This window comes from Mytilus galloprovincialis, chromosome 8, assembly GCF_965363235.1.
Source record: "Mytilus galloprovincialis chromosome 8, xbMytGall1.hap1.1, whole genome shotgun sequence".
Classification (NCBI taxonomy): domain Eukaryota; kingdom Metazoa; phylum Mollusca; class Bivalvia; order Mytilida; family Mytilidae; genus Mytilus; species Mytilus galloprovincialis.
In genome coordinates this window covers 96,009,745-96,035,893 of record NC_134845.1, presented here as the reverse complement: position 1 = coordinate 96,035,893, position 26,149 = coordinate 96,009,745, and the positions used below count along the sequence as shown (strand labels likewise).

The 26,149-nt window shown below is 33.4% G+C and overlaps 1 protein-coding gene and 1 long non-coding RNA gene across 5 annotated transcripts in view; one reads left to right on the top strand and one right to left on the bottom strand.

The window, feature by feature from the left end:
* Positions 1–6,403: 6,403 nt before the first annotated feature.
* LOC143042880 (beta-1,3-galactosyltransferase 1-like) overlaps positions 6,404–26,149 on the bottom strand; it is a 29,828-nt gene continuing 10,082 nt past the window's right edge. For 2 of the 4 annotated variants that reach the window (XR_012968157.1, XR_012968156.1), the window contains exon 2: positions 6,404–7,115. Coding sequence is in view for 2 of the 4 variants with exons in the window: in XM_076215374.1 (XP_076071489.1) it covers positions 24,196–25,323 (1,128 nt within the window). In the remaining 2 variants the exon portion in view is untranslated. Of the gene's footprint in view, positions 7,116–23,917; positions 25,756–26,149 lie in introns of those variants that run through there. The other 2 variants (XM_076215374.1, XM_076215373.1) reach the window with 1 other exon arrangement.
* Positions 7,290–11,295, top strand: LOC143042881 (uncharacterized). Its single transcript, XR_012968158.1, has 3 exons — positions 7,290–7,585; positions 8,809–8,946; positions 11,140–11,295. It is a non-coding gene; the product is annotated as an uncharacterized LOC143042881 (long non-coding RNA).

The window sequence follows — 26,149 nt, the reverse complement described above, 5'->3', positions numbered from 1 at the left end:
AAAGGTCAAATTAAGTACAAAGTTGAAGAGCATTGAGTACCAAAATTCCTATAAGTTTTGACAAATACAGCTAAGGTAATATATTCCAGAGGCAGACAAGCCTTAGTATTTTAAAAATCTACACAGGGTGATAGAAGGCTAAAAATGAAGTCAACTTTCATCATGATTTTCTTGATAGAGGGTTGCTGCTCACAAGGAAGCTATTAAACCAAGACTTCCGAATGGTGAAATTAAAATCATCCCTTCGTAAATTTTACGGACGCCATATCACGAGTTGGTTGACCGTTATGGAATAACTGTTTCACAAATGATATCGGATATGTTCCTTACGTCGTAACTACAATCCCCTTCCCTTTCATGAATGTTACCTACCGAATTAGACTATTTAATGGATTTGTAATAAAAGAGGGACGAAAGATACCAAAGGGAAAGTCAAACTCATAAATCTAAAACAAACTGACAACGCCATGGCTAAAAATGAAAAAGACAAACAGACAAACAATAGTACACATGACACAACATAGAAAACTAAAGAATAAACAACACGAACCCCACCAAAAACTAGGGGTGATTTCAGGTGCTCCAGAAGGGTAAGCAGATCCTGCTCCATATGTGGCACCCGTAATATGTGCACCACGATGGGTGCCGCATGTTAAGCAGTATCTGCTTTCCCTTCCGGAGCACCTTAGATCAAACTTGGTGGGGTTCGTGTTGTTTATTCTTTAGTTTTCTATGTTGTGTCATGTGTACTATTGTTTGTCTGTTTGTCTTTTTCATTTTTAGCCATGGCGTTGTCAGTTTATTTTCGATTTATGAGTTTTACTGTCCTTTTGGTTTCTTTCGTCCCTCTTTTACTTTGGATTTAAAATACGTTTCAAAAATAAACCTACACGTTAACGTTGTAGAATCATTGACTCTTTACCCTAACTACAACATAATACAATTGAACGCACGCACGTCATATGCTAATTATTTATATCATTTAAAAGTAACGATACTGTTATCAAAAAGTAAAATCACAAAAATACTGAACTCAGAGGAGAATCCAATCGGAAAGTCCATATAATCACATGGCAAAATCAAATGACAAAACACATCAAAAACGAATAGACAAGAACTGTCATATTCCTGACTTGGTACAGGCATTTTCAAATGTAGAAAATGGTGGATTTTTAAAAACGTAGTTTTAAAGCCCTAAACCACTCACTTTGATGACAGTCCCATCAAATTCCGTTATATTTACAATGATGTGTGAACTAAACAGACATAATAAATAAAATAGTCAAAATATGGGTACAGCAGTCATCATCGTGTAACAATTTTAAAAGTAACAATTTAACAGAACACAAAATACATCAATCTACAAACACATTCATTGATTCGCGTGTCTGACGTCAGAAAATTTTATACGTCACATTAATTTGTCGTTCAATGTATATACAAAGAATTTAAAAATTTCACATGGGCAATGTAACAATACAGGGTTAAAAAATCAAAGTATGTAAGAATTAATTTCAGAAATAGACCGAGATTTTAAATAGTCCAAAAGTTATATAGAATTTATAAGAGTCCACAGATAGTTCATTCCACTACGCGATTGAATAATTTTGACGTTTGTGATTCAACGTATTTTCTAATTCATAAAAGAAATATATCAAGTCATTTAAGATCATGGTATTTTTGGGAGTCAATATGGATTCGCTCATAGGGTCTTTGCATTGGAAATAAATATATTTTTGGGAGTCAATATGGATTCGCTCATAGGGTCTTTGCATTGGAAATAAACATATTTTTGGGAGTCAATATTGATTCGCTCATAGGGTCTTTGCATTGGAAATAAACATATTTTTGGGAGTCAATATTGATTCTATCATAGAGTCTTTGCATAGAAAATAAACACAATTTGGGGCTTGATACGAGCATATTGTATGATGTGATTGTGCTTGATTTTCATATGGTGAAGACATAGTCTTTCAATTAGTTTAAATGAGGTCTGGAGATAACATGTCAGTTACTGCTAGTAGTACTTTGTTGATCATTGTCATTTTACTTAGTTTCTTCTTTAACCTGTTCTTACATCGGACTCTGACTTAAAGTGAGTTTTACTGTGGGTATTACTGTGCAAGTGTTTCACTTTGGCTAGAGGTATAGGGGACAGTGGAGATATAAAAACAGGTTTAACCCCGCTGTCTATGCGCCTGCCAAAATTCTGGAACTTAATCTTGTGTGTGTGGTTTTTTTTTAAATAATTATTGAATTCATGATATTCAATAGATTCCATTTATATTATGTAATAATTGTGTTTAGAAAATTGTCATATTTGAATTTTCTACACCATGCCTTTTTCCATAATGGAATCATTTATTCCTGTCTTATTGGATGATTAAATTGAGAATGGAAATGGGGATGTGTTGAAGATACAACATACCGACCAAAGATCCGAAAACAGCCAAAGACATCTAATGTGTCTTCAATACATAGAGAAAATCCTACATCTGGAGGCGTGCTATAGCTGGCCCCTAAACAAAAATGTGAGCTAGTTCAGCGATACTGTGTATTCATTATTATTCGTTAGATACCAATTTTCGTGGATTTCGTGGGCACAGGCAAATTAAATTGTTAAATGTTCAACCAATTACAAATTTTCTGAAGGAATGCATGCAGTCTTTGCCAAAACAACAAAATAAATATCCACGAAAATGCAAGATTTTCTCAAACCAAATAAATTGGTACACACGAAAAAAAAAACTGAATCCACAATAATGGACGTCATACTAAACTCCGAAATATATAAAAGAAACTAAATTTAAAAATCATACAAGACTAACAAAGGCTCCTATACCTCTAGCCAATGTAGAAAAAACACACACAGCAATACGTACAATGAAACTCAAGTTTAAAAGAAATCCGAGTTCGATGTCAGGATAAGTAACAAAAAAAACTAAACAAATGACAATGATACATAAATTAACAAAGGACTACTAGCAGTTACTGACATGCCAGCTCCATACATCAATTAAACTGATTGAAATACTTTGTCTTCATCATATGAATATCAAGCACACCCGTCCGGTTCGGGGTTGAGTATCATACCATCATAAAATATATGAGATGAACATACCCCGTATCATGCCAACAACTAGTTTTAGAATAAATATGTTTATTTCATATGCAAATATCCTCTATGGTTAATTAATATTAATGCCAAAATATGCCATATTTAATTACCTTAAAGTATTACTAAGTATTTATTATTACTTCATGTACTTGAAGCGTGTTTAAAATGAACTTTCAAATCGTACTTTCGTGTCGATTTGACTAGTTGACACAATTTGTAATGCATTTTTCTTATGTAATGTTTTGTTTGTTTTGTGCTATATCTCCTCTTATTTTTTTTTGTACGTACCACCTATTGGTTTTAGTATAACAAAAAATTCTCACTTATGTTCTCATACTATGAACAACAATTTGTTTTGGTAAAAAATATTTCTGTACTAACAACAAAAGTAAAATCACAATAATAATGAACTCGGAGAAAAATTCAAAACGGAAAGCCCCTAATCAAATGGCAAAATCAAATGATAAAACACATTAAACGAATGGACAACAATTATCATATTCCTGATTTGGTACAGGCATTTTCGAATGTAGAAAATGTTGGATTGAACCTGGTTTTTCAACGCTAAACCTCTCACTTGTATGACAGTAGTATCAAATTCCGTTATTTTTTTTACAACGATGCGTGAACAAAACAGAAACAGTTGGTAAAATAGTCAAAATATGGTTACAACAGTTATCACTGTGTTACAATCTTAAAACAAACAAACATTTACAAAAAAAGCACAAAAAGAATCTATCATATTAAAAAACACATTCATTGTGTTTGAAAAAAATTATTGTATTTGAAGTTACCTTTGTACTTTATTGACGTCCCAGAGGTTATCATCAGCTCAGTAGTCAGTGTTTCGATACTGACATGATTTAACAAACTTCACTAAACTTGTTCGTTTATAAATTCTGAAATTGTTATATAAATAAGGTTTCAACTCCCTCAGGCAAAGTTGGCTTTAGACGAATTTGGCAATTTATTTTAGGTATTTTTGACATATTGCTCTTCAACGATTTTCGGTAATTATCCATCTTTGAATATCAATCCATCTTCGGATATCAAATGTTTGGTTTTGAGCGTTCCTTATGAAGGTAAATCCAGAAAAGCGCTACGGACGCAAACAGTTATTAAACGTGTTGTTTTCCTTTTTTATAAATTCTATTTAACGCCATTTTGTCCCAGGTTATAGTTGACAATTGTTTTGCATATTGTATTCATATTGTGTCATATATTAGATTTATTCGTTCAGAGTATTTTAACTTGAAGTTGTTAATTTGTTCCTTTTGATCGAGTTACTAGTAACACATTTCAAATTGATCTTTTGTCGTGTGTCTTTCTATATTGTAATGGTAAACTACTTTTTCAGGTTAAGGAAAAACGTTATAAAAATGTTTACCCGTTGCATTTGTTTGCACCTGTCCTAAGTCATGACTTGGTTGTCGCTTACTGACGAAGTTTATAACTGTCTCTCGGGTTTTATATAGATGGGGCCGTTGGTTTTTCTGATAGAATTGTTTAACATTATTCATTGTGGGGCCATTCATACCTTGCTAAGTTAATGTGTCCCTAGTCTCCGTGTTGAAGGCTGTACTTTAACATTATAATGGTTTACCTTTTACAAATTGTGACTTGGACGGAGAGTTGTCTCATTGGTACTCATCTTCATATATCTATTTACCTTGTATACAACAACTAAAAAAATAAATATTGCATGGTTTCTATGTCGACGTCATTTTGACAAATATGGCAGTTTCCATTTGATAGTTTCTTTTTTGTAAATATTGTGTATAGATCGCCAGTGGAATGCTTTTACTTTATTATCATGCACATGTATTTTGTTTTAATCCCGACCACAAATTGTCCCAATGCGAATTATTTCCAAATATTTTCTCCCATTTAATTTAACAATTAGAATCTACGCCTTAACATAGTATGAATATATTTGAGTTTAAGCTATGATAATTTTTTTTAATTAGTTGTCTTAGTTCATAATCTCAATTATCAGTAGAATCTGATTATCAATTAAGTCTAGTACGGTGACCTATAGTTGTTAATGTCTGTGTCATTTTGGTCTTTTGTGGATAGTTGTCTCATTGGCAATCATACCACATCTTCTTTTTTATATTCTCAGTAACGGGCGTGGTTTGTATCTTATTATCTATTCTACACACGAGCAATAGAATCAATTAACTCTCAACAATGGGCGTGGTTTGTATACATTTAATGACTGTACACATAATCAGTAGAATCTGATTATCAATTAACTCTCAATAATGGGCGTGGTTTGTATACATTTAACTACTTTACACATGATCAGTAGAATCAGATTATCAATTAACTCTCAATAATGGGCGTGGTTTGTATACATTTAACTACTTTACACATGATCAGTAGAATCAGATTATCAATTAAATCTCAGTAATGGGCGTGGTTTGTATCAAATTATCTATTCCACACATGATCAGAAGAATCTAATCATCAATTAACTCTCAATAATGGTCGTGGTTTGTAGACATTTTCTGGTAGAATTGAATTATTACACGACTTAATCTGGTTCAAAAAGGTAACAAGTTCTCTTGGTTTTACACCATGTGACGTAATGATATCATTCTTATAAAAACATGGATTGAAGCGTGGTTTTATATTGTTAAACCCAAGTAAATAGATTGGCGTAACACGCATTTTCTTCAAGCACATTGCAATGTACACTTCCTCTAGATAAAAGAATGGAATATATTCAGACGTCTGTAAAATAGTTAGGACTAAGTCCATACTGATAATATATCCAGTTCCTGAACACATTGGGGGGAATTTGTTCTCCTTATAGCCTTTGAACGACACATACCATTTAGAATTTCTATTTCTGTGTGGGGTCGAAGGTCCCCAGCAATATCCACCTATGAACGTATTTGGTGCTTTCTTTGTTATAAAGGGGAGTAGATTCGTATTTACATACATATCAGTGTCTGTCTTCATAACGTACTTAGCTGACGAGCAATATCTCGCGGCCCATGAAATACTGAACACAGTCTTGTATGTTAAATTCCCATATGAGTCGATATAGTCAATTTGTACAATATCTTTATATAACGTACTTTCTTCCTGTAAACCGATCATTTCCGATCACAAATAAGCACTTAATTGCCGTGTCGTTTCGGTTACATTCGGATCCCCATGATTTTCTAATGGCCTGTCTCTCATTAAACTGATTTTGGGAACTTGATATAAGAATTGGAAGGTCTATATCATCCGATTTCTCACAGAGCGTGTGCTCATTAATAAGAATTTCAAAGTCATGTCCAAAGCATTTCAATGTTGACCCTTTAAGTATCGATTGGTTAAAACCATTTATGGCATATGTTTGGTCCTCATCAATTATTGTTCCAGTTTGTGTATTTACCACCATATGCATATAAGATTTCTCAGTATTCCGTTCAACCATGTTTCTTCTCATGTTGAAATGACCACTGGTTATAGCGTACAGAGATAATGAGGCCATTAACACTAGGGTAACAAAAACAAGTAAGAAATAGCCAACCGAAGATTTAGATCTGTTGTTGTCCAATTCAGTCATTTTGTGAAAACTTGATTTCTTATGTTGAAGTATAAAATTTAATTTTAAAACGAGTATTTATGTGTATAGTTTCACTCAAATACTTCAAATTTTATATCTTTTTTTTTACAATAACTGTATCCTCATTCTGAGCTAGAATTTCTGTGAGTTGACTAGACCATTTTATGTCTATGTCTATCCAAGTCAGCTGCGTACATCGCTTATTCAAATAATTCAGGAAGACCTTTGTAGGTTTCTCTATGTAACAAACTTTTGTTATGAAACAGGGTAACAGATACGAGAGTCTGTTTATGAGCACATAGTTTATAGACAATCCTGTTGCATCTGCCTCTTGTACTGCTGTATGTCAAATGGATTATTTTGTGGTTAAGGTATTTCTAGATACTAACGGCATCGTTCAATGAACATATATTTCATATGAGAAACCGACATCTGCAATTACAAATTATACCATGTATAAATAAAGAAATAAAATAAATACGAATACGAAAGTTGAAATAATATTTATATCTTTTGCAATTGAATAATAAAGAAAGAACAAAACTCAAAAGAAAAGTTAATTGTAAAATTTTTAAAGGCATTACATGGATAAAACCAACTTCCGAAGCAAGGTTGTCGGCTCTCCGGACATTCCCGAAGTCCTGCGTTTAACACCCTTGCCTTCAGCCGTACTCACCGTGTGCAAGATCTTGCAGAGATTAAGCATCCGCAGCGCATGCATACATTTTTTCGTTAATTGCATAAACATATATTTAAAACATGTTTTTGTATTCACTTTAACGGTTCATTTTTAAACATACGACAATTTGTAGCCGTTTGACCATTCTGTGGAAAGTGCGTACATGCGAACTACTTTGTTTACGTTTTCCAAGTTGGCGGCCGCCAGCGTACAAACCATGCAGGTATGATTTTACTTATATTAATCGATATAACTATTTTAAATCAATGTATATGACAGAATTCAATTGCATAGGTGTCAGGTCTGATCGCTGGTGGACAATAAACAAAATTGCCGTTTCTTGGAAGGAGAAATAACAGAAATTTAAAAAAAGGGGAGGGGGTACTTAAAAAAAAGGTATCACACTTTATTCTAGCTCCGGTACCATACTGTGGCATGCATACATTTATTCTCATAGACAGAAAATAGTGTTTACTGGATATTAAAGATGGTAGGATCACCCCCTCCCCCCAAAAAAACCCACTGCATTATCATTATTGTGTGGCATTACCATGAGCAAGGATTTGTACTATACAAATCCTTAGCAAGTAAGTAAGTAAGTAAAACTTTATTTGGATTCAGCATATTGACAAACAGTACAAACATATGCTCTAATGAGCTTTTCACCGAATATAAAAACACATGCAATAACAAATAAAACAAGGCACGGGGCATGCAAAATAAATTATAAAAAGCAGCACCAAAAATTAGCTCTTAGCAATAGCATATACATGTATCTGCTATTGGAAGCCGCATGCATGATTAGGAATCAAATGAGCTAGCAATAAAAGGTTACCTATGAAATTATGGTGTCATTATTTATTTGTACAAGTATGTCATGAAAAGAAAAAATCTACTTCACAGGTTTTGTGTCTATAATTTCTAAACAACATTTATAAGCTGGAGTATATATCAGTAACACTCAAGAATGTGTCCACTCCTTAAAAGGAAGATAGATAGATAATAGGCTGCAAATACTAATAGTTATGTTCAAATGCCAGAATCATGTATTTTAATTTACAAAAATGTACAAGTACAATGTACAATGCATAATCACCCATTTTTATTACAATGTACACAAAATGTACATGTACATTCCATTTATCAGTTGGATCATCTAGCTACTAATGGCTAGTTTACAGAAAACCAGGCATATATAATACTGTTCCACTAACCATATATTATATGATTATATATTTTTAATTTTTGTGTTTTTGTTGAATTTATGCTATTTTGGTGTACTTGTCTTCAATTTTCCCCCTTTAAGACTTGCATGTGTAGGCTGAAGGTAAAGACACAGAAGAGTGCAGGGGGAAATCATGATCAGTACCCCTCTTTTGTTGACTAGCTGTATATATATTTTAAAATATATAGTGCTGATTCTGATGATAGATAATTATTTTTTAGGTTTCTTGTACTAAGTAACAGATTATCATGACACTGTCATATTAACATGAGGTGCCAGGACAGGCAGGAGATGTGAGAAGTAGCAGTTTTTAAATTTTATCGCGGGAAATGTTAATTTCAATAGTATTTTATCATTTGGTAAGTTTTAGGTAGTCTTATATATAAAATAATTAGAATTTTGAATGTATACATGAGGGTTTGGATGGGGTTAAATGATTAAAGAATAATGCCCTTAAAAAATAAAGATTAGAGAATAATGGGCAAAAAAAATGAAAATTAGAGAAAAAAGGGGTTAATTTTTTGAAGATTAGAGAAAAAAGGTGTTAATTTTTTGAAGATTAGAGAAAAAAAGGGGTAAAAATTAAAATTTTACAGAATAACAGACCCCCCCCCCCCAATCCAGACCCTCATACATACATGTACATATAGGACATCATTTTTTTCCTCAAAAATAGGACAAGTGAATTCATATTTAAAGTGTAAATTAAGTTTCTAGTAGTAGTTTAAAAAATAACATTTAATGAAAAAACTAAGGTCATATATATATATATATACAACTCGTCTAACATCAACCCAACAATGTTAGATCTGTAAATTTGCTTTCGCAAATTTTTGGTTCTTCCCTCGCCGGGATTCGAACCCATGCTACTGTGATATCGTGACACCAAATCACCTGCACTGCAGCCGTCCCGCTAGACCACACGACCACCTGGGTTCTCAAAAAAAGAGCTTTCGCTATATATATATATATATAAATGTAAAATACTGCAATCTTTTGAAACAGATGAAATAATGTGAAATGGCAATTTTAGACCATGAAGTATAGTCCTCATTAAAACTGATTATTTCTGTAATATGCTAGAAATATAGGTAGGGTCAAACAACCCTACTTTTGTACTTGAATGTCGGTTTGATAGTAAACTAATGTGCAATTTTATATGACTGTAAATGAGAAATCAGCTAACTTTGATTATTTTTGTCAAAATAGTCAATATTTAGAGAGTGTGTTCGGAGTTCCAAAAAAACATATTCTAAGTATGAAAATAAACAGTTTTTCTAAGACTTGCTGATCTTACTCTTAAGCTTTCATTCATATTATTACATTCAATTTTGGCAAAAAATGACAAACTATAGCAAATTTATAGCAACTCACCAAAATTTTGATCATATTGTAAATTAGTTCAATACACTGTTTCATAAGGTTTTCATCATCATGTAAATATTGAAATCTGTCACTAATCATATGTATTCTTCAAATATCTATAAATTTGTGATTTTTCTTTTCTTGATTTGAAGTTGGAGATAATTGGAGATTTGAGCCACTATAAACATACATGTATAATATCACTGTACTAGTATACATGTTTTTTTAAGGGGCCAGCTGGACACCGCCTCCTGGTGCGGGAGTTTCTCGCTACATTGAAGACCCATTGGTGGCCTTCAGCTGTTGTCTGCTCTATGGTCTGGTTGTTGTCGCTTTGACACATTCCCCATTTCCTTTCTTCATTTTATATATAAAATATGTCTCTGCATACATATCTGAAGCCCCAGACTAGTAAATTTCTTTTGGACTAGTAAGTTTTTGCAAAACTTTGTTTGAACCAATAAGAAAAATGTCAGAATATTGGTCTTTGGACTAGTAGTTGAGAAAAGATTTTGGTGCAGACTGTATATATATCACATTTTCTTTATTAAAAGTTTTTTCAAGCAGAAAAAATGAATGGGTTGAAGAAAAATTATTGAAAGCTACATTTGTCAAAATTAAATAATTGCAGAAAATATGCTCTTTTTAGTGGCCTCCTCTCATGCTTGTTTCTAGCTATAAATTGCACTTATCAAAGACTTAGACAGACGCATGTTTTATTTTACTAAACATATAAATATATATACATGTATATTATATCAGATTTTGAATTATTTCTTCTAGAATGGTGTTTTTCTATGCATTCTACAAACTAGTAAGTTTTCTTTAAACAAAGCTCTAAAATACCTTGTGGAATATAATTTTAGCTTTTAAATTACATTCTGTAGTACTTTGTAGTTGCAAAGGGAGATAAGATCAATATGTAATAGCTTCAAAGATATGAAAAAATATATGTTATATTTTACTAGATTTTTGCACATGATCTCCTGATATGTTCTGAATTTGATTATAGGTAATTTTTTTTATTGTTCATGTATCATTATGCATTGGTTTTTTTCTTATTTTTGTATGAACTATTCTGATCATTCATAAAGTCAAATAGACAATATGAAACTTTGATAAAAAATGATATGCAATGCAGTACATATTATACTATACATCTATTAATTAATGATTTTTTTCTCTAGAATGGACATATATGGAACTGTAACACAGAGAAGCTGACTTGAAAGAAATATACTTAGTATTTTGTGTGCTGATAGAGAATGACAGTCACAGACTTTTATAAATGTTGTAATTCAAACAATTATCATACACACAGGAAATAAACATATATAATTTTACTTGTTTTTTTAAGTCAATCTTAAAAACCAATCTATGGAGAAGGGTCATAGTCAAAAACTAGTAAATTTTAATGTAAGCCATTACAGACATCCATATGGCCTTAACTAATGGGAAATAGTTCAAAGCCTAACATATGTTAATGCACCAGAATACATTTTAAGAATACATGGAAATCTCTACTGAGTTTTAGGTGTTAAGGTCAAACATGAAGAGATTATGAAATTGCATGGTCAATCTTTTTTTGATGATGTGCCATTAATTTATTATTACGATGATAAAGAGTTGAGTCACTTTTTAGCTCACCTGGCCCACAGGACAAAGTGAGCTTTTCTCATCACTTGGCGTCCTTAGTCTTCCGTCATCTGTCGTCCATTAACTTTTACAAAAAATCTTCTCCTCTGAAACTACTGGGCCAATTTAACCAAACTTGGCCACAATCATCATTTGTGTATCTAACTTTAAAGAATGTGTCAAGTGACCCGGCCAACCAACAAAGATGGTGGCCATGGCTAAAAATTGAACATAGGGGTAAAATGTAGATTTTGGCTTACAACTCTAAAACCAAAGCATGTAGAGTAAATCTGACGCCCTATCATATTGTTAATCAGGTCAAGATGTACCTGTTCTGAAATTTTCCGATGAATGGGACAAACCATTATTGGGTTGCTGCTCCATAATTGGTAATTTTATGGAAATTTTGCAGTTATTGGTTATTATCGTGAATATTATTATAGATAGAGATAATCTGTTAACAGCAATAATGTTCAGCAAATTAAGATACACAAATATGTCAAGATGACAAAAATGGTCAGTTGACCCCGTAAGGAGTTATTGACCTTTATAGTCAAATTTTTTAAAACTTTTACAAACAAGAATGTGTTCGTAGTACACGGATGCCCCACTCGCATTATCATTTTCTATGTTCAGTAGACCGTGAAATTGGGGTCAAAACTCTAATTTGGCAATTAAATTAGAAAGATAATATCATAGGGAACATGTGTACTAAGTTTGAAGTTGATTGGACTTCAACTTCATCAAAAACTACCTTGACCAAAAACTTTAACCTGAAACTTGCACTATTATTTTTTATGTTCAGTGGACCGTGAAATTGGGGTCAAAACTTTAATTTGGAATTAAAATTAGAAAGATCATATCATAGGGAACATGTGTACTAAGTTTCAAGTTGATTAGACTGCAACTTCTTCAAAAACTACCTTGACCAAAAACTTTAACCTGAAGCGAACGGACGAACAGACGCACGGACGCTCAGACGCAGTGAGGCACAGACCAGAAAACATAATGCCCCTCAACTATCGTAGGTGGGGCATAAAAATCTTCTCTATAACTACTGATATATAAAAAAAAGAAGATGTGGTATGATTGCCTATGAGACAACTATCCACAAGAGACCAAAATGACACAGAAATTAACAATAAGAGGTAACCAGATGGCCTTCAACAATGAGACAAATTGAACCAACCTTGTCCACAATCATCAATAGGGTATTTATTTTTAAAAATGTGTCCGATGACCCTGCAGGTGAACTAAAATGGCTGACATGGCTAAAATTAGTATTTAAGGTAGAATGCAGTTTTTCGGCTCATATCTCTAACATATGCAACTTCTTCAAAAACTACCTTGACCAAAAACTTTAACCTGAAGCGAATGGACGAACAGACGCACGGACGCTCAGACGCAGTGAGGCACAGACCAGAAAACATAATGCCCCTCTACTATTGTAGGTGGGGCATAAAATCTTCTCTATAACTACTGATATATAAAAAAAAAGAAGATGTGGTATGATTGCCTATGAGACAACTCCACAAGAGACCAAAATGACACAGAAATTAACAATAAGAGGTAACCATATGGCCTTCAACAATGAGACAAATTGAACCAACCTTGTCCACAATCATCAATAGGGTATTTATTTTTAAAAATGTGTCCGATGACCCTGCAGGTGAACTAAAATGGCTGACATGGCTAAAATTAGTATTTAAGGTAGAATGCAGTTTTTCGGCTCATATCTCTGAAATCATTTAGAGCAAATCTGACGAGGATACAAATGTTCATTAGACCCAGATCTATTTGCCCTGAATTTTTTAGGCCAATCAGGCAATTTGTTGTTGGGTTGCTGCCTCTGAATAGATAATTTTAAGAAATGTTTGCAGCTTTCGGTTATTATCTTGAATGTTATAGATAATACAAATACTACAAATAAGTCAAAATGACCAAAATGGTCAAGTGACCCCTTATTAACTTTAAGGAGTTATTGCTCTTTATAGTAAATTTTTAACAATTTTCTCTTCTGGGCTAAATAAAGGCAACAGTAGTATATCGCTGTTCGAAACTCACAGTTGACTGAGAAAGTAAACAAATCCTGGTTACAAACTAAAACTGAGGGAAACGCATCAAATATAAGAAACACAACATACACATTGTGTAACACACAGAGAAACGAACTATATATAATATAACAATGGCCATTTTCCGGACGTGGTATATTGGACATTTTAAGAAAAAAAAATGTATGGTTGAACCTGGTTTTGTGGTATGCCAAACAACCCGCTTTAATGGCAAATTATGTTCATTATAGATAGAGATCATTGTAAGCAGCAATAATTTTCAGTAACGTAAGATCTACAAACACATCACCAAAACAATTTTTGTCATGAATCCATTTGTGTCCCTTGTTTAATATGCACATAGACCAAGGTGAGCGACACAGGCTCGTTATAGTCTTTTGTTTAGATGCTACAAGCAACTGGCTAACTATATTTGGATAGTTTAAATTTGACATTTCGGTGCTTTAATAGCTACTTATGCGGTATGGGTTTTGGTGATTGTTGAACGCCGTACTGTGACAAATAGCTGTTACTTTCTGTGTCATTTGGTCTCTTAAAGAGTTGACAAAGTGGCAATTATACAACATCTTCCTACTAAGCAATATTGCCGTAAGATATGAACAATCAGCTTTGCAAAAAATGATAATAAGTGTTTAACGTCCAGCGATGAATATTACACATATATATCTATGTATATATAAATATGTTCCGGACCATACAAGTATGGTCATGACCGTATGGTTATATACTCATATAGTCGGGATCATTAACAAGTTTACAGTAAATACTTTTAAAATCTTCATAAGGTATAACATTTTAGTTGTCATGTCATTATAAAAGATGGTATCAAAGGTCATTTTATTAAATAATAATGATAACACATTAATTAAATGAAAATAGGCAGTTTCAAGATTATTAATATGTTGTTCTATAAGTACTGTTTGTTTTGATTTGCTTACGTAAAGGGTTTTTTGAATGTTGAAGTAACAGTTTTTAATGAATTTTTTAATTTCAAAATTCCAATTTTTTTTTTAAATGACCCATATGTATAGCTTTGAAATAAAAGTAAAATTGAGAATGGAAATGGGGAATGTGTCAACAGACGACAACTCGACCATAGAACAGACAACAGCAGAAGGTCATTAAAAGGTCTTCAATGCAGCGAGAAATTCCCACACCCGGAGACGTCCCTCAGCTGGCCCCCATAAAAATAATCATTGAATTATATATATATACTAGTTCAGTGATAATGAACGCCATACTTAACTCCAAAGAACACATGAATACTATAATTATAAATGATACAAGATTAACAAAGACCAGAAGCTCCTGACTTCGGACAGGTGCAAAAATGCAGCGGGGTTGAACATTTTTATGAGATCTCAACCCTCCTCCCCCCCCAATGTAGAAAAGTAAACGATAACAATACGCCAATTTCTATTCTGGCAAATATTGATAATAAATTTCCAATATCTTAACCTGGGGGAAAAAGCAATTAAATAATTTTGAATTAGTCTTATGGTAGATTTTTTTTCAAGCAGTCTTTTAGTTTCCACTTGCAGTTTCGACTTTATTTATAAAGTAAATGTTTTTCTTTTCATTTTAATAATTCATTTAACTCTACATTTAATAAAATGCAAACTTGAAGAAAACCTATCGAAAAGTTACAAAAGGTAACTGGAATTTCAATAACTCGAATCGATATTATCAGCGTCATTTCTATTTCCTTTTTGGGTCTTTCGTGTAAACCCCAAAAAAGTAGTTCCGACCACAAAGAGTAGTGTCCCTTTGAACGCTTGTAGATTACAATAGAAACTGGCAGTTTCTATATCGTGACGTCACAATACAAAATAGCAAGTCCGCATAAACGATCAGTGACGCAGAAAATACAAAACACCGGTGACGGCAAGGATTGATTGCCGAGTTTATGAGCTTCGGTCCTTGCTTTGTATTTGTCTGTTTTTATTCCCATTATTCGCCTCATGTTGGATATTTGCTGGATATTTGTCTCAGTTCCCTGGAGATACACATTCTTATTAATAGACCCCATAAGGATTATTGCCCTTTGAAGTCATTTTTTTACAATTTTTTATACACTTTTGTAATCTTTTACAAAATTCTTATCCTCAGAAACTTCAAGGCCAAATTAAACCAAACTTAGCCTGAACCATTCTCAGGGAATGTTGTTTAGCAAAATGTATCTGAAAACCTCGCCCATTAACCAAGATGGCCGCCATGGCTAAAAATAGAAAAAAGGGTAAAAACAGTTCAGCAAATCTCTGAAACATAATCATCAAGATCTATCTACCGTTGAAATTTTCACACGCATCGGACAACCTGCTGTTTGATTACTTCCCTGAATTAGTGATTTTTAGGACATTTGGCAGTTTTATTCTTTATATTCTTACCTATAAGTTCCTAAGTGTCCTTTGTTTGATATGCACTGCAGCACATAGACCAAGGTGAGCGACACCACAAAAGCCTCATGTTTTGTATTGTCATCTCTTCTTTTCATGTGTTCAGTAGATCCCATTGTAATTAACACCTCTTGTCATCTTTGCAAAAACATTTTATTACCTTTGATTATGACTTAAGAGCTACCTTAGTCTTACTTTTTTTAAATTTTTATTCGGATGGAGAGTTGGCACTCACACCACATCTTCCTATACTTATTATAAACAATTGCTGGAAATTTTGTCGAATGAATTCGAGTGAACATCAATGTGTTGACTTTTGAAGAGGGTTAATTACTTGGGGAGTATGAAATCTGCAACAAAACACAGATGGATAGTTTTAGATACGAGTCCAATAAAGTGATACTTGATCTAAGGTCAGTACTGTAAAATTATCTTTATCTGATTCGCATCGTTTTCGTTTTACAGTGAATATATCCACCTGAATTTGCACCTATAGTGAAAAAGAACTGATTAATATGACGTTAAACGGTTGTTTGTTTCTTCTTTTTTCGAACATTATACATTCGGGGGAGGGAATAGGTAGTATTTGTATTATCGTGTAATGGACATATTTTGAGAGAGTTAATAGACTATGAAACTAGGATTGAAAAACAACGTAGGGGTGTATGTAAGGACGGTGATGAGGGGGGCATTTTGAACCAGAGACTTACAGGGGTAGATTACAAAACGGTAAAAGCACAAAGATATGACGAAAAGCAACTCCCACTATAGATTATATTATGGACAACAAAACAGATATAAACTATTTATATAAGGTGGAGTAGTTAACATAAAGACAGACATACAATTTTCATATCACAGCTAAAACATATATCAACTATTACACTATGTATGTTATAACATTTGATAAAAATGATTTCCCAATTCTGAATTCCGAATTCTGAATGACGAATTCTGAATGCTGAATACTAATTACAGATGAGCCTTCTCGGCTTTCGTACTTTTGGCTGAGAAGCCTTAAAGTCCATTTTGGTTGAGTGATTATCATATAATAACACCACGCAAGAAGGCTTCTAATCTGTTTTCAGGTTAACGCAACAAAATATTCAGATGAAAATTTCAAACTGATTATTGGATTATTAGGACAAATTTACAGTGCCTATTTATGAAATGATAAAATTTTGGGAAGTCTAACTAAAAAAAACTCTGAGTAAATTACGGCCCTTCAGGATTTCAGATAAATACTATTTGAATGAAGAGATTTGGAATGAGAGTCAATGAGACCACTATCCCAGGAAGACCGACGTAGCTTTAATAGTAGTAATTCGCCGTTTCAGAATCTTATACATTCTAAGAAATATTTTCCAAAGCGTACACCAAAACATTGTGATTGGTAAAAACGTTCTAAACAATTGAAATTCAACCAATGACATAACGCTTTTTTATTTTGGTGTACGTACAACGAGAATACCCATAGTCCTTTATACTCTCTGTTTTATTCTCCTTAACAAAGTTAGTTAATTTATTACCAGCTAGCTAGTTATGAAACATTTGTTCATTGCAACGGAACCACAAGGCATTGTGCTTTGACAACAACAATTGTTTATAAGGCCTCAGTGTTACTTTCAGATGAAGAACATCAATAAAATCTTAGTTCGATTAAGCTAAATACAAAGCCAGTTTAAAGACCTTAAAAATTGGCATTTGATGTTTCTTACTTATCTTGCAGCATTAAAAAAAGAGGAACGAAAGATACCAGAGGGACAGTCAAACTCATAAATCGAAAATAAACTGACAACGCCATGGCTAAAAATGAAAAAGACAAACAGACAAACGATAGTACTCTTGACACAAAATAAAAAACTAAAGAATAAACAACACGAACCCCACCAAACACTAGGGGTGATCTCATGTGCTCCGTAAGGGTAAGCAGATCCTGCTCCACGTAAGTAAGTCGGAGATCGGGTTGAATATATTGTGCCATTGAGTGGATCATGCAGCATGTAAAGTATGTCGGAGCTTGGTTTGAGAATATTGTGCCCATAAAGAAATCATGCAGCATTTAAAAGTTTATAATCATAGATACCAGGATAAAATTTTGTATTTACGCCAGACGCGCGTTTCGTCTACAAAAGACTCATCAGTGACGCTAGAATCTAACAAATAAGTGTTCAAAAGGCCAAATAAAGTACAAATTTGAAGAGCATTGCGGACCAAAATTCCTAAATTGTTTGCCAAATACAGCTAAGGTAATCTATTCCTGAGGTAAAAAAGCCTTGTTAATTTATAATTATGACCATAGCAATAATAATTCATGTCAACACAGAAGTGCTGACTTCTTGCCATGGATGGTGATACCCTCGGGGAATTAAAACTCCACCAACAGAGTCATCGACCCATTGGTTGTAAATAAGCTCATCATAGATACCAGGATACCATTGTGTATTTACGCCAGACCCGCGTTTCGTCTACAAAAGACTCATCGGTGACGCTCGAATCCAATAAAGGGTTAATAAGGCTAAATAAAGTACAAAGTTGAAGAGCATTGAGGACCAAATTCCAAAACGTTTGGTCAAATACAGCTAAGGTTATCTATTCCTGAGATAAAAAAAGCCTTAGTATTTCAAAACTTCAAAAGTTTTGTTTACAGTTCATTTATAAATATGATCATATCTATAATAATTTATGTCAACACAGAAATGCTGACTACTGGGCTGGTGATTGTGCTTGATTTTCATATCGTGAAGATATAATCTTTCAATTAGTTTAAATGAGGTCTGGAAATGGCATGTCAGTTACTGCTAGTAGCACTTTATTAATTTATGTTGATCAGTGTTACTTTGCATAGTGTCTTCTGTTACCTGTGCTAACATCGGACTCTGACTTAAACTGAGTTTTATTGTGCGTATTGATTTGCATGTGTTTGTTCCACTTTGGCTAGAGGTATTAGGGGGGAGGTGAGATCTAAAAACATATTTTACCCTGCTGCATTTGTCCGCCTGTTAAAATTCTGGAACTTCTAGCCTTTGTAAATCTTTGCATAGTATCTGGTGCAAGAAAATTGGTACCGTTAATTGTATTACTACCACTGGGTCGATGCCTCTGCTGGTGGACTATTAGTCCCCGAGGGTATCACCAGGCCAGTAGCCAGTACTTCGGTACTGGCATGAAAATACGGAATTTGTTGTGTTCTTAAAATTTGCTGTTACAAAATGATAGAAATTATCATGAATTAAGGAATGTATCTCCCTCATGCAAATCTTTGATTCCTTTCACGGATTTAGCTATACTTTTTGGACCTTTTGGATTATAGCTCTCCGTCTTTTATATAAGCTTTGGATTTCAAATATTTTGGCCACGAGTATCACTGAAAAGACATGTATTATCGAAATGCGCATTTGGTGCAAGAAAAATTTGTACCGTTAATTTTATAACTACCACTGGGTCGATGCCTCTGCTGGTTGACTATTAGTCCCCGAGAGTATCACCAGCCCAGTAGCCAGTACTTCGGTACTGGCATGAAAATACGGATTTTTTGTGTTATTAAAATTTGCTGTTACAAAAAGATAGAAATTATTATAAATCAAGGAATGTGTCTCCCTCATGCAAAGTTCTGATCCTTTCACGGATTTGGCTATACTTTTTGGACCTTTTGGATTATAGCTCTTCGTCTTTTATATAAGCTTTGGATTTCAAATATTTTGACCACGAGCATCACTGAAGAGACATGTATTGTCGAAATGCGCATCTTGTGCAAGAAAATTGGTACCGTTAATTTTATAACTACCACTGGGTCGATGCCTCTGCTGATGGACTATTAGTCCCCGAGGGTATCACCAGCCCAGTAGCCAGTACTTAGGTACTGGCATGAATTATGGATGTTTTGTGTTGTTAAAATTTGCTGTTATAAAAAGATAGAAATTATTATAAATTAAGGAATGTATCTCCCTCATGCAAAGCTCTGATTCCTTTCACGGATTTGGCTATACTTTTTGGACCTTTTGGATTATAGCTCTTCATCTTTTATATAAGTTTTGGATTTCAAATATTTTGGCCACGAGCATCACTGAAGAGACATGTATTGTCGAAATGCGCATCTAGTGCAAGAAAATTGGTACCGTTAATTTTGTTACTACCACTGGGTCGATGCCTCTGTTTGTGGACTATTAGTCCCCGAAGGTATCACAATCCCAGTAGCCAGTACTTCGGTACTGGCATGAAAATACGGATTTTTTGTGTTATTAAAATTTGCTGTTACAAAAAGATAGAAATTATTATAAATTAAGGAATGTATCTCCCTCATGCAAAGCTCTGATTCCTTTCACGGATTTGGCTATACTTTTTGGACCTTTTGGATTATAGCTCTTCGTCTTTTATATAAGCTTTGGATTTCAAATATTTTGGCCACGAGCATCACTGACGAGACATGTATTGTCGAAATGCGCATCTTGTGCAAGACAATTGGTACCGTTAATTTTATAACTACCACTGGGTCGATGCCTCTGCTGATGGACTATTAGTCCCCGAGGGTATCACCAGCCCAGTAGCCAGCACTGAGGAACTGGCATGAATTATGGATGTTTTGTGTTGTTAAAATTTGCTGTTATAAAAAGATATAAATTATTATAAATTAAGGAATGTATCTCCCTCATGCAAAGCTCTGGTTCCTTTCACGGATTTTGCTATACTTTTTGGACCTTTTGGATTATAGCTCTTCGTCTTTTATATAAGCTTTGGATTTCAAATATTTTGGCCAAGAGCATCACTGAAGAGACATGTATTGTCGAAATGCGCATCTTGTGCAAAATTAGTACCGTTAATTTTATTACTACCACTGGGTCGATGGCTCTGCTGATGGACTATTAGTCCTCTAGGGTATCACCAGCCCATTAGCCATTACGTAGAAACTGGCATGAATTACGGATGTTTTGTGTTGTTAAAATTTGCTGTTATAAAAAGATAGAAATTATTATAAATTAAGGAATGTATCTCCCTCATGCAAAGCTCTGATTCCTTTCACGGATTTGGCTATACTTTTTGGACCTTTTGGATTATAGCTCTTCATTTTTTATAGAAGTTTTGGATTTCAAATATTTTGGCCACGGGCATTTTTTGTGTTATTAAAATTTGCTGTTACAAAAAGATAGAAATTATTATAAATTAAGGAATGTATCTCCCTCATGCAAAGCTCTGATTCCTTTCACGGATTTGGCTATACCTTTCGGACCTTTTGGATTATAGCTCTTCATTTTTTATATAAGCTTTGGATTTCAAATATTTCGGCTACGAGCATCACTGAAGAGACATGTATTGTCGAAATGCGCATCTGGTGCAAGAAAATTGGTACCGTTAATTTTATTACTACCACTGGGTCGATGCCTCTACTGGTGGACTATTAGTCCCCGAGGGCATCACCAGCCCAGTAGCCAGTACTTCGGTACTGGCATGAAAATACGGATTTTTTGTGTTATTAAAATTTGCTGTTACAAAATGATAGAAATTATTATAAATTAAGGAATGTATCTCTCTCATGCAAAGCTCTGATTCCTTTCACGGATTTGGCTATACTTTTTGGACCTTTTGGATTATAGCTCTTCATCTTTTATATAAGCTTTGGATTTCAAATATTTTGGCCACGAGCATCACTGAAGAGACATGTATTGTCGAAATGAGCATCTGGTGCAAGAAAATTGGTACCGTTATTTTTATTATGTTTGTGTGTGTGTGTTGGTGTGTGTGTGTGTTCGCTTTTTTATTATTGAATATAAGATTTTCTGTAGATTTAATTGATAATATGTAATAATTGTGTTTAGAAAATTGTCATATTTGAATTTTCCAGTGTTTATTTTTCTACAACATAGGGAATGTCTTAAAGATACAACATACTGATCACAGAGCCGAAGGCCACCAGTGGGTCTTCAAAACAGCGATAAAATCCTACAGCTGGAGGCGTGCTTCATCTGGCCCCTAAACAAAATGTGTACTAGTTCAGTGATACAGTAGATTATTTATTATTCGTTAGATACCAATTTTCGCTAAACCTCTCACTTGTATGACAGTCGTATCAAATTTTGTTATTTTTTTACAACGATGCGTGAACAAAACAGAAACAGTTGGTAAAATAGTCAAAATATGGTTACAACAGTTATCACTGTGTTACAATCTTAAAACGAACAAACATTTACAAAAAAAGCACAAAAAGCATCTATCATATTAAAAAACACATTCATTGTGTTTGAAAAAAAATATTGTATTTGAAGTTACCTTTGTACGTTATTGACGTCCCAGGTGTTATCATCAGCTCAGTAGTCAGTGTTTCGATACTGACACGATTTAACAAACTTCACTAAACTTGTTCGTTTATAAATTCTCAAATTATTATATAATTAGTTATCAAAGGTACCAGGATTATAATTTAGTACGCCAGACGCGCGTTTCGTCTACATAAGACTCATCAGTGACGCTCATATCGAAATATTATAAAGCCAAACAAGATCAAAGTTGAAGAGCATTTAAAATCCAAAATTCCAAAAAGTTGTGCCAAATTTGTCTAAGGTAATCATATAAATAAGGTTTCAACTCCCTCAGGCAAAGTTGGCTTTAGACGAATTTGGCAATTTATTTTAGGTATTTTTGACATATTTCTCTTCAACGATTTTCGGTAATTATCCATCTTTGAATATCAATCCATCTTCGGATATCAAATGTTTAGTTTTGAGCGTTCCTGATGAAGTTAAATCCAGAAAAGCGCTACGGACGCAAACAGTTATTAAACGTGTTGTTTTCCTTTTTTTATAAATTCTATTTAACGCCATTTTGTCCCAGGTTATAGTTGACAATTGTTTTGCATATTGTATTCATATTGTCTCATAGATTAGATTTAATCGTTCAGAGTATTTTAACTTGAATTTGTTAATTTGTTCCTTTTGATCGAGTTACTAGTAACACATTTCAAATTGATCTTTTGTAGTGTGTCTTTCTATATTGTAATGTTAAACTACTTTTCCAGGTTAAGGAAAAACGTTATAAAAATGTTTACCCGCTGCATTTATTTGCACCTGTCCTAAGTCATGACTTGGTTGTCGCTTACTGATGAAGTTTCTAACTGTCTCTCGGTTTTTATATAGATGAGGCCGTTGGTTTTCCTGATAGAAATGTTTAACATTAGTCATTGTGGGACCATTCATACCTTGATAAGTTAATGTGTCCCTAGTCTCCGTGTTGAAGGCTGTACTTTAACATTATCATGGTTTACCTTTTACAAATTGTGACTTGGACGGAGAGTTGTCTCATTGGTACTCATACAACATCTTCATATATCTATTTACCTTGTATACAACAACTAAAAAAATAAATATTGCATGGTGTCTATGTCGATGTCATTTTGACAAATATGGCAGTTTCCATTTGATAGTTTCTTTTCTGTAAATATTGTGTATAGATCGCCAGTGGAATGCTTTTACTTTATTATCAATGCACATGTATTTTGTTTTAATCCCGATCACAAATTATCCCAATGCGAATTATTTCCAAATATGTTCTCCCATTTAATTTAACAATTAGAATCTACGCCTTAACATAGTACGAATATATTTGAGTTTAAGCTATGATAAATTTTTTTAATTAGTTGTCTTAGTTCATATTCTCAATTATCAGTAGAATCTGATTATCAATTAACTCTCGTACGGTGACCTATAGTTGTTAATGTCTTTGTCATTTTGGTCTTTTGTGGATAGTTGTCTCATTGGCAATCATACCACATCTTCTTTTTTATATTCTCAGTAACTGGCGTGGTTTATATCTTATTATCTATTCTACACACGAGCAATAGAATCTGATTATCAATTAACTCTCAATAATGGGCGTGGTTTGTATACATTTAATTACTGTACACATGATCAGTAGAATCTGATTATCAATTAACTCTCAATAATGGGCGTGGTTTGTATACATTTAACTACTTTACACATGATCAGTAGAATCAGATTATCAATTTACTCTCAATAATGGGCGTGGTTTGTATACATTTAACTACTTTACACATGATCAGTAGAATCAGATTATCAATTAACTCTCAGTAATGGGCGTGGTTTGTATCAAATTATCTATTCCACACATGATCAGAAGAATCTAATCATCAATTAACTCTCAATAATGGGCGTGGTTTGTAGACATTTTCTGGTATAATTGAAACATTACACGACTTAATCTGGTTCCAAAATGTAATCAGTTCTCTTGGTTTTACACCATGAGACGTAATGATATCATTCTTATAAAAACATGGATTGAAGCGTGGTTTTATATTGTTAAACCCAAGTAAATAGATTGGCGTAACACGCATTTTCTTCAAGCACATTGCAATGTACACATCCTCTAGATAAAAGAATGGAATATATTCAGACGTCTGTAAAATAGTTAGGACTAAGTCCATACTGATAATATATCCAGTTCCTGAACACATTGGGGGGAATTTGTTCTCCTTATAGCCTTTGAACGACACATACCATTTAGAATTTCTATTTCTGTGTGGGGTCGAAGGTCCCCAGCAATATCCACCTATGAACGTATTTGGTGCTTTCTTTGTTATAAAGGGGAGTAGATTCGTATTTACATACATATCAGTGTCTGTCTTCATAACGTACTTAGCTGACGAGCAATATCTCGCGGCCCATGAAATACTGAACACAGTCTTGTATGTTAAATTCCCATATGAGTCGATATAGTCAATTTGTACAATATCTTTATATAACGTACTTTCTTCCTGTAAACCGGAATCCTTCGTAGAAACACCCGAAGTTAACCGATCATTTCCGATCACAAATAAGCACTTAATTGCCGTGTCGTTTCGGTTACATTCGGATCCCCATGATTTTCTAATGGCCTGTCTCTCATTAAACTGATTTTGGGAACTTGATATAAGAATGAGAATGTCTATATCATCCGATTTCTCACAGAGTGTGTGCTCATTAATAAGAATTTCAAAGTCATGTCCAAAGCATTTCAATGTTGACCCTTTAAGTATCGATTGATTAAAACCATTTATGGCATATGTTTGGTCCTGATCAATTATTGTTCCAGTTTGTGTATTTACCACCATATGCATATAAGATTTCTCAGTATTCCGTTCAACCATGGTTCTTCTCTTGTTGAAATGACCACTGGTTATAGCGTACAGAGATAATGAGGCCATTAAAACTAGGGTAACAAAAACAAGTAAGAAATAGCCAACCGAAGATTTAGATCTGTTGTTGTCCAATTCAGTCATTTTGTGAAAACTTTATTTCTTATGTTGAAGTATAAAATTTAATTTTAAAACGAGTATTTATGTGTATAGTTTCACTCAAATACTTCAAATTTTATATCTTTTTTTTTACAATAACTGTATCCTCATTCTAAGCTAGAATTTCTGTGAGTTGACTAGACCATTTTATGTCTATGTCTATCCAAGTCAGCTGCGTACATCGCTTGTTCAAATAATTCAGGAAGACCTTTGTAGGTTTCTCTATGTAACAAACTTTTGTTATGAAACAGGGTAACAGATACGAGAGTCTGTTTATGAGCACATAGTTTATAGACAATACTGTTGCATCTGCCTCTTGTACTGCTGTATGTCAAATGGGTTATTTTGTGGTTAAGGTATTTCTAGATACTAACGGCATCGTTCAATAAACATATATTTCATATGAGAAACCGACATCTGCAATTACAAATTATACCATGTAAAAATAAAGAAATAAAATAAATACGAATACGAAAGTTGAAATAATATTTTTATCTTTTGCAATTGAATAATAAAGAAAGAACAAAACTCAAAAGAAAAGTTAATTGTAAATTTTTTAAAGGCATTACATGGATAAAACAGGAGTACAATGTATTCAGAATATATATACATGTATTTGACAAAAATTGCCTATTTAATTTCTAAAAAATCCGGAAAAATCCGGAAAAATCATTTCTCTGTTTGATAAATTCAAAATATCCTTGATAGTTTCGATATCGCTTGATGAATGATAAAACAATGGTTAAGTTTTGAACAAAATAGAAAAGTTTCCAAATATTTTCATATTAAAAAACTTGTCTTTTTATTGAGT